This window comes from Lactuca sativa, chromosome 2, assembly GCF_002870075.4.
Source record: "Lactuca sativa cultivar Salinas chromosome 2, Lsat_Salinas_v11, whole genome shotgun sequence".
Classification (NCBI taxonomy): Eukaryota; Viridiplantae; Streptophyta; class Magnoliopsida; order Asterales; family Asteraceae; genus Lactuca; species Lactuca sativa.
In genome coordinates this window covers 44,495,223-44,505,215 of record NC_056624.2, presented here as the reverse complement: position 1 = coordinate 44,505,215, position 9,993 = coordinate 44,495,223, and the positions used below count along the sequence as shown (strand labels likewise).

Here is a 9,993-nt window from a genome sequence, read left to right as displayed (position 1 = left end):
GTCATTTTTGTCAAAAAGATCGCTTATAAGAGTTAGATTACTCAATTTCCCTAGTATGTTTATCAAACCAATGTAATTTATAAGCTAAATTTTTAATAAGCTACTCAGCCGAAGCTTTTGTTTAGGTTTGTATGTCTATCAAACCAATGTAATTTATAAGCTACTCACCCTTAGCTTATTAAGTTTTTTTAAAATTCTTTCAAATATATACATTTACTAATTATGAAAAAACTCAGCATTTTTACACTCTTTCATATATTTCGGCTATCTTATTAGCTAATTTTATCAAACGTAGTTTTTTTATGAGCTAATAACAAATTTTCAACCATCAGCTTAGCTTTATAATCTATCAACTAGTTTTTCGCTAACAACTAACATTTCACCTAGTCTATCAAACATAATCTTAATTTTAACCACCAAGACCAATCATCACCCAAAAAAAAAACTTTATTTTTTTCAAAAAACTTAAACAATATTTAAGCCGAGATAGAACAAACCTAAAATATAGAAGGATGAAACATTCTCGTACACCTACAAATCATTAACCGAATAATATTCTAATAAAAATATTTACAATATCCATGTTACAAAACTTGATATAAAATTATCAAAAAATGAAAAACAAATCTCACTCTCAACAATGATCTACCATATGAATCTTTGAATACCATGTTGATGATCCCAATGAAAGGGTCGAAATAAGAACATTGTCATAGTGAAAACATTGATGGATGTATATATAAATCCCATAAGTAACCACAATCTATCATTAGTTATACGACAATGAAGTATCAAGAAAAAGAAAGGTATTGTGTAGTATCTGAATTCTATCAATGGAGTAGGAATTAGACACGTGGCTGAAGCCAAGAAATAAACCAACACCCATACCTTCTTCTCACCTTTTCCTGCCAATAAAATACAATTTCATTTCGAGGTAAGTTATTTTTTAAATTTACAAATTTGACCCTTGAAGATATAAATAAAAACAAGTAGTTGAAGTGGAATACTGACCTAATAGAGTAAAGATAGAAGCCCATGAGTAAAGATATAAGGGAATCAAAAGGTATCTTGTTGACCAATGAGAATTTATAATTTTCCTCCATAGATAAAAGGGATAATGCCGATTATCAGCAAGTAAATAAGGGTGAGCAATGCTGCAATGGTATTAAAAAAAAAAAAAAAAAAAAAAAAAAAAAAATCATATTCATGTTATTGAGTTGATTCAAAATGATTGAGGTAGAAAAATAAAGAAACAAACCTGAAAAAGTGAATGGATAGAAAGGTAATTATGGAAGCAAAAAAGCAAAGTAGGAAACTAAAAGGTTTATTCTTCCAAAAAGACTTGGCCAAAATTGTAACTTGAGTTGTTGTAAAGTGTATAGGAGCCATAAAACAAGATGAAACTAAACCATAGTATAATAACTGAGCAAAATGTGGAGAAACTGTATGAGCTTCTTTTGCCCCTACAAAAACAAATAAAAGTATGAGAGAGAGAGAGAGAGAGAAGCATTTGTACTTTCATCATTTTATAATTTTACTTTTTTTTCTCTATTAAAGCTATGTTTGACGTACTAGCTGAAAAGCTAGCCGAAAGATATAAAAATGACATAAAGGGGCATTTAAAAGAATGTGTTTCTATAACTATTTAAAGGGTATATTTGGAAATTTTTTAAAAAGCTCATAAAAAGCTAGTTTAAGTAGCTTTTTAAAAAACTAGCTTATAAGCTTGCCAAACACAGCCTAAGGCATGTATGGATAAAAGGGCTGAATAAACCGTGTGCGTGAGATTAAATGACTATTTTACCCTTACATTTATCAATTTTAAGGTGAGAGTTAGAAATGGAAGTGTGAATTACCGAGAACTATACTGCCATTCCAAACAACAAATGCAGCAAAAGCCAGCAACAATGCAAAAAAAGGGCTAAAAGAGACAAAAAGCTCAAACTTTAGATGCCAAGCTGCAAATAATATGCTCCAAATCTCACTAAATAAACCTGCATTATATATATATATATATATATATATATATATATATATATATATATATATATATATATATATAATAAAAGAGGTTATTTTAAAGTCAGGTTAAAAAGATTTGTATAAAAAATCTGATCATTTCTAATGTTAACGAGACAAAAATTGCAATTTTTCATCCCGCTGTAAAAGGTGAGACAAAGAGTCTTTTTTGATCACTTGTATGTGGAAAAGACGTAAACGCCCTTCCTCATCAACAGAATAGCCTTAAAATTGAATACACATTAGTGAATTTAAAAGGGTTAAATGCTCATTTATGCAACAACATTTCACCTTTTTATTTCACAATTGGGAAATTGTCTGAAAGGTCCCAATATTTTCGGAAAAGTTACACTTAAGTCCAAAGTTTATTTTTTTAACATAACAGTCCCGATTATTTGTAAAAACACGATAATGTCATTTCCTGTTAAAAAAAATAAAAATAAAAAAAAAAAGACTTTTTTGTTAATTTGAGCCAAAATGAAATAATCGGGACTTTTATGTTCAAAAAAAAATTGGGACTAAAGTGTAACTTTTCTGAAAATATTGGGACTTTTCCGACAACTTCCCTCCACAATTTTATGCAACAAAGTGGTTGTTCAAAATAAAAAATTTGCAGTCAACTTTCATTCTAGAACCAAAATATGCAACCAAATTTTATTTAATAAATGATTATTTATATTTATGCAACAATGTTTCACTTTTATGAAATTTACACGAATTATAAAATATTGCATCTTTTAATCCTAAAGTTTTATTATATTATGTATTAAAAAAAAAAAAAGCCCTTTGTTGCATAAATTCGGAAAATTGTGAAACATTATTGCATTAATACGCATTTAGCCGAATTTAAAATGTGCATTTATTCACAACATTTTTTACCTTTTTCCCAAATTATACAACAAACTGGTTTTTAGACCAAAACATGCAACCACATATTATTCACTGAATTGAGAATTTACACAACAATGTTTCCCTTTTTACTTTTACCAATTTATGTAACCATATTTCACTTATTCTACCAAATTGATGCAAATTTATGTAAAATACTGAAACATTGTTGAATATTTTGTGTAAAAGAAGTAAAGAACCACTTTGTTGTATAAACTATGTTAAAAAAAGATGAAACATTATTTCATAAATGTGGATTTAATCGAATTTAAAATGAAAATAAAGATATGCAAACCTGTTGACTGATGAAGACTTTTTCCATGGATGGGATGAGTTGAAGTGTGAATAGCATTACCAGATCTTCTCCTTTTCAGATTAGAGTTGACTTTAACACTACTACTTGAAGCAAAATGACCAAATTGGGGCTCTGATGAAAAATTATTTGCATGTTTCTTTTTAGCTTCAATGAGATTTAGAATTCCACAACATGCAACAAATAGCATCCAAATAATATTTGTTTGTCTTATAACTATGGAAATAGCTCCAAGCTGCATTGTATTTAGTTGAAATTAGTTATTGCAAAAAAAATATGCAAAAATGTAAAGTATGTTCAGTAAATATATTTGTAAACATGTAAAATAAAAGAAATTTGTATGTAAAGTTGATGTTTTTTGGGCTAAATGCAAGAAATAGAAAACGTACTTCAATTTATTTGAGTGATAATGTCTTGCTTTCATTTTTTTACATAAAAGAATTGTACTTTTTCAGTTTTTTTTTTTCTTATTAAGGTAGTGGTACTTTGGAAAATCTACCAAATTATTGCATTGTAGTTTTTAGTTTTTTATTTACTAAAACAGGACTTTGAAAATTTTACTCAATTATAGAAGTAAAAATTGATTTGTATTTGAATGACATTGCTACAAGTGGGCATATTTTTGGGTTAATCTTATAAATAAATAAATAAATAAAACCCTTATATTTTGTGTTTTTGCCGGATTAAACCTCAAAAAAAAAAAAAAAAAAAAAAAAAAAAAGCCTGAAAAAAACCTTGTTTATCATTTTTCTCGATTTGGCCCTTTTAGTCATTTTTTGCCAAAAGAATTGAAAAATGTGAGGGTTTTCTCGAGAAAAACTAAAAAAGTTGAGGGTTTAATTGGAAGCATTTAGAAGGTTGAAGGTTTTTTTCGGAAAAAAAATACAAAGTTGAGGGCTTTTTTGGGAAAAACGAAAAAATACAAGGTTTTTTTCAGGCAAAAGAAAATTTTAAGGTTTAATCCGGCAAAAACACAAAATATAAGGTTTTTTTTTAAGATTAACCCCATATTTTTCATAAAAGTAAGATGATATAATAAACAAATCAAACTAAACTACATTGATATTTCTTGCATTTAACCTTTTTTTTACTTAAATAAGGACAGAAATTAATCCAGTAAGCTAAATATGAGTGTTCATTTCTTATCAAATGCAAAAAGAACAACTTACTAGAGAAAGTTAAGACAATAACCTTTTCCCCCATTAAATTGTAACTTTTTACAAATTTACCCTCGTTTATTTTTTCCTACTATTTCCCCAAAATACACCATCATTTTTTTAAACATCATATGTCCATACAACAATCATCAGGAAAAAAAATTACCAATAGATAAAGATAATTAACCAAAAACAAATGGTAAAATAATTAAAGAAAAAAAAATCAATTATTACCAAAGCACTGGAGATGTAGTTCTTCTTGAGACACATAAGATACATAGCAAGAACTACTGTGAGTGATGCTACATCTGTATAATAAAGAAAACTGAAGAACCAATGAAGGGGATATAAGGCTAGAATAACTGCATAAAGAGTTGCTTTTTTGTCATCAAGTGATGGATTTAAAGATTTAATTATATCATGAACCAAAATGCTGCAAATTACAGCTAGAAGACCATTGGTTGACCGAAGAATTGATATTGAACATGAGTTTATAAAACTTGAGAGTGGTTGTATAAATAGGATGCCAGGAAATAAAGAAGCAATATATGCAAGTGAAATGAAGTACCTGAAACCAAAAAAAAAATTGTGTATTAAAAATAAGATTATCAAAATTCTAAAAAGAATCTTTTAAAGTGAAACTTACAATCCAGGAGGAGTGGTTATCATAGGATCCCAACTTTTAAAATTGCCTACACAATATTGCTGAACTTGAGGAACATGAAAGATTTCATCCTACATTAACATTCCAATTTTACCAAATTAAGATAAAAAAATTGCAACTTTTGTCCCATTGAACTTGTGTAATGTCATGTGTAACAACCAGGGACAAAAAGAATTATAAATTTTATGATCATATTACCATGTAGGGTTCAGGAACAATTGAATTGACAAGAATGGAAATGGGTATGACCCATGAGCTAACAATCAATGCAACTGTAATTCTGCCCATTTTTTATCACTCTTTCTTCTGGGGATTACTTTGAGTTGGATTGGATCCTACTTCAACTGAAAAAGAGAGAAATTACTAGAGCATACAAAACCTATAACAAATCCTACATTCCAAATCCAAATAGATGAGAAATTGTAGAAATTCGTTAGCTATGGTGTGGATCGAATCCACATTCCAAATCCAAATAGATGAGAAAGTGTAGAAATTCGTCAATTATAGTGGGATTCAACAGCATATTTGACGTACAAACATGTGGAGAGAAAGAGAGGGAGAGAGAGAGAATTGATACCATGGTGAGAGTAAGCAAACTAAGCTCTGTAAGTGCAGATGTGATTGCCTGCTTTAATCGTACCCTTTTAAACTCCGTCGGGAAGAAGCCCTATATTTCTCGTTCCTGACATTCTTCCTCTTGCAATCTGTAAGCAAAATTTAGCACAAATTAAAACGTTTTACTCAAGCACATTGTGATGTGGGCAAATTTTAACAAAAATTACGGAAATGAATAAACCATTTGCACCGTTTTCAATGTGATCTCTCACACGCACAGTTGGACAAATATGATTGGTGGGCAAGACCACCGATCAACAACCATTACGAAAGCTGATTTTGATAACTAGGGTTTATAAGCCATGAAGTTACCTGAGAAGATGGAGGCGCCGGCGATTTGTAGAGAAGACTAAATGTAACGATGAAGAACTGGGAAACAGAGAAGATAACGAGCAGTCCAACGAAGTTTGATGCAGACAGAGAAGTGAATCGGAGAAGTCGATGAAACAGAGAAATGTGCGAGTGCGACTTAGGACCGTTTGATAGTTAGAGGGCTGAGGCTGACTGAGAAAGGTTGTCTTAGATTGAAAATCAGACCGAATTTAATGATCGATGTAAAATGACCATTTTACCTGATGCTATACACGTTTCTACGCAATATTACAATAATAATAATAATAATAGACATTAATAATAATAATAATACACATTAATAATAATAATAATTTATACAAAAACATCCACCATAATAGACATTAAATATATTATTTTAAATATAAAACACAAAAAATCCTTTAGCTTGCTGGTAAACACCATTGTTTCTACAAGGGAGACCCAAGTTCTATTCTTGTAGCCTTCATTAGTTGTGAATTTTTATCCAAGCCAAGGGTACTATTGGAAAGACACAAAAAAAATTAACAGGTTTGGATTTCGACATGTTAAGGTTTCAATCCGTAGATGATTCAAATATTACCTGTTAAATTATATATAACTTTTTTATAAATTTCATATTACCTTTTGTCTGACCTAGTCAGCAAAAATGTATGACCTGACTCATGTCATATCAAACAGGGCCTTAGTAAAGAAACCAGTAAAGGTTGTAAAGTCGTAAAAACGGACTTCATAAACCCTCCAAATCCAATATCATTCACACTTTGAAAAAATCTGATAAAGACACAAAAAAAAATTAACAGGTTTGGATTTCGACATGTTTATGGATTAATAAGTACGAGACGATAATTAAATAGACAGTATTAAGGTTTCAATCCGTAGATGATTCAAATATTACCTGTTTAATTATATATAACTTTTTTATAAATTTCATATTTATATAAATATATTATATATCATAGAATTGTAGTAGGCTAAACTCTTAAAAGTAAAATTCAAACATTTAAAGTGATTTAATTTTACTTTTCCTGAGCACTTATCCCATTTGCTCTCCAACTCTAAAGTGTTTTTTGTTTTTTCTTAACAAAAATTAATGAAGTCTGCGGACCACCTTTGCAATCCTCTGCAGTAGAAGAGATGGACCAAACAGCTGCAGACTGTAATAAGAAGTGTGTTTGTTTTTTTAACATCTGCTTGTTGCTGTAGATATTAAAAAATTAAAATAAACTAAGTTTATAAATCGAAAATAGTTTTTTTAATACCGAAAATTTAATAATGTATGACATTTCAGTAAGAATTTATGATATTTCAGCATTATTCAATATAAAAAAAACGAAAAAAAAATCAGCAAGAATAAACAAAAAAAAAGGTAAAATAAAATTTCAGTAATATATAATCAAGATTTCAGCAAGAAAAAAAAAAAAAAAAAAAAAAAAAAAAAAAAAAGAGTTAACTTGGTGGTAGCTTTTTTCTAAGGAGTCCATTGAGGTGGAATAGCTTTTGAATTCCTTGTCATTTTTGTCATGTGGTATTTTTTCAGTTGAGAATGGTGATGATCATGCGAGGTTCGGGTTCAGGATCAGGTTCAGGCTCTGGTACAGAGCCCATTGATGAGAGGTTGTGATCTTATCGCAGCTGAGGTTACTCGTGGCATACTTAACGCTACCCCTGGGATCTTTGGTACCGTCAAAGTGGGCATCATGGAGATCATGGAGGAACGGCTCAGGTCTTTTCGAGTCGAGATTGTTGCAGGCCATATTGGGGCCCGAGCTCCCTTGTTCAGGGAGTTTAAGGCGTGTGGAGCGCCTGAGGTCTTTAGGGTCAGGGACCAGATCACTAGTCGATGTTGGGTGGCAGACATGGAGAATGCCCAACGCACGAGCTTTTGCCCCGATGCGGTAAAGGTGGGGTTCGTATCTTGTATGTTGAGGGATCGAGCACGAGACTGGTAGGAGGAGGTTACCCACGAAGTGGGATCGGCGGGTGTAGTTGAGATGACTTGGGAAGAGTTTGTGAGGAGGTTTGCATCGTCCGTCGAGGTGCAACGTTTGGTGAGAGAGTTTAAGGATCTACAGCATACTATAGAGAATGTGGCGTAGATCACTGCCAAGTTTTGGGAAAGAGCACTTTTGGTTCCGCAGTACGCTGCGGATGAGGAGATGAAGAAGACGAGGTATCATTCCATGTTAAGGGATGATATTCGAGAGTTTGTGTAACGCCCTGTTCCGAATCATTTTCCTGATTCGGGATTGTGGCCTGAGGATAGGTTATCATACGGCTTAGGGCTTTTGGAAAAGAGAGATCTAGACCCATTTAGGTATGGATAATGTAGTTGAGGTGATCCGGGAGTTGGGTTGTGTCTTGGAGCCAAAGGGTATATCAGTAAAGTGATGGTTTGAGCTCTTTATGAATTTTGGGTTTTATTCAGAAGGCTTTAAGGCTTGGGCGTGTTGTTGGAGCATAGGGCTTCTCGCCACCTTTTTGTAGATATAAGGTTCGTCGGGAACGGACCTCGGATGAGGAAGATAAGACACTTTGAAGTGATTGGCAATATTGATCCCTAATGGAGAAAATGTTGGGTTTTAAGCATAACATCATTCTTATGGTGTACATGCAACCCTAGTTGCTTTGATCTAGGTTTTTCTAACTTGAACATACAACTATGAATACCAAATCAATAACCCTATGACTAGCATACATATTTCGAAATTGACATATGATTAGGGTTAGAAACTTTACCTCTCTTGTTATGTAGCAATAACAAGTTTAATCCTTCTTGACCTTGACTTCTGAAAGCCTAGTGCCCCAAGTGTTGCACCTCTAATGGAGTCACAAACACTCAATGCAAGAATATGACTTAGGAGAGAGGTGAAATCGGCTAGGACAACTCAAAGAAGACATAGTGCCATTTCCTCATGTATCAGGATCTATATATAATTAAGGCTAATTAGGGTTTTAAGGTGGAAACCCTAATTTCCTTGCTTAGGCCTTAAGCAATCCATGGAGCCCTTCTAGAAGGCCCCTTGGACAAAATCTTTATGGGCTTCCCATAGATTTCATCCAATCCCTTCTATTAGAAATCCATAGCCCAACTAGCAACTATCAGATAATTGCAATATCAGTCCCCTTTATTTAATCAGTCTCTTTTGATCACCAAATTAATTTCCGATCAATACTAATTAAATAATATGATTTCCAAATAATATATTAATCTTAATATATTAATAAAACTGTAACAACCCAATTTTCACATCCAAAATTTTTTGTTTAAAAACGTGACTTTAGAAAATATTAATAACTAAAAACATCGTTTGATCAACCATAACATAAAGTGAACCATGTCTGAAAACCAAAACATACAACTAATTAGAATATCAGAGTATCAATCCCAGTGAAGCTCGTAAATGCGGAAATCGGAGAGTGTGTGTGTGACATGCTGCTACCGCGCCAGCTCCTTTCCCCTAGCTGAGGAGGTACCTGAAACCAAAACTGACAACTGTAAGCACAAAGCTTAGTGAGTTCCCCCATAATACCCCATACCATGCATACACATAATCAACCAATGTTCAGCTATGAGTTACGGGCCTTGCCCACACTCAGGAAGATACGAGCTCTGCCCACACTTCGCTAGCCAGGAGATACGGGCCTCACCCACACTTGTGAAGATACGGGCCCTGCCCACACTTTGCTATCTAGGAGATACGGGCCTAGCCCACACTCCAACCTCGGAGAGATACGGGCCCTGCCCACACTCAACCGCTAACCCATAACATACAAGTATCACGCAGACAACAAGTATAAACAACTCTATCATATTAACACATATATCATACTTGACTAAACCCAGAGATACGGGCTCGGCCCACACTCTAGTACTAGCATCTCGTCTACGCGGGTCGGCCTTGGTGCCTTAGACCCGTTCCTACTAGAAAGGAAACTCACCTCGAAATAGCTGATGGTCTGTGTGGGAACTGATCACCTACTACTGTCGCTGCTGCTCCGGAAAC

At 32.8% G+C, this 9,993-nt stretch overlaps 1 protein-coding gene across 1 annotated transcript; it reads right to left on the bottom strand.

Annotated features, from left to right (window-relative positions):
• Positions 1-526: 526 nt before the first annotated feature.
• Positions 527-6,172, bottom strand: LOC111887176 (dol-P-Glc:Glc(2)Man(9)GlcNAc(2)-PP-Dol alpha-1,2-glucosyltransferase). The gene is made up of 10 exons (XM_023883332.3): positions 5,969-6,172; positions 5,619-5,745; positions 5,240-5,385; positions 5,024-5,112; positions 4,612-4,945; positions 3,203-3,455; positions 1,857-1,994; positions 1,259-1,463; positions 1,012-1,154; positions 527-905 (listed from the first exon to the last, which is right to left on the bottom strand). Exons 3-10 carry the CDS (start codon positions 5,327-5,329, stop codon positions 646-648), a joined length of 1,512 nt encoding a protein of 503 aa, XP_023739100.1. The 5' UTR covers positions 5,330-5,385; positions 5,619-5,745; positions 5,969-6,172; the 3' UTR covers positions 527-645.
• Between the last annotated feature and the right edge of the window lie 3,821 nt (positions 6,173-9,993).

Coding starts and splice junctions, on each gene's coding strand:
- LOC111887176 (XM_023883332.3), bottom strand. CDS start 5,329: ATGGGCAGAATTACAGTTGCATTGATTGTTAGCTCATGGGTCATACCC. Junction 5,113..5,239: donor TTGTTCCTGAACCCTACATG/GTAATATGATCA, acceptor ATGTTAATGTAG/GATGAAATCTTTCATGTTCC. Junction 1,995..3,202: donor AAGTCTTCATCAGTCAACAG/GTTTGCATATCT, acceptor TATATAATGCAG/GTTTATTTAGTGAGATTTGG.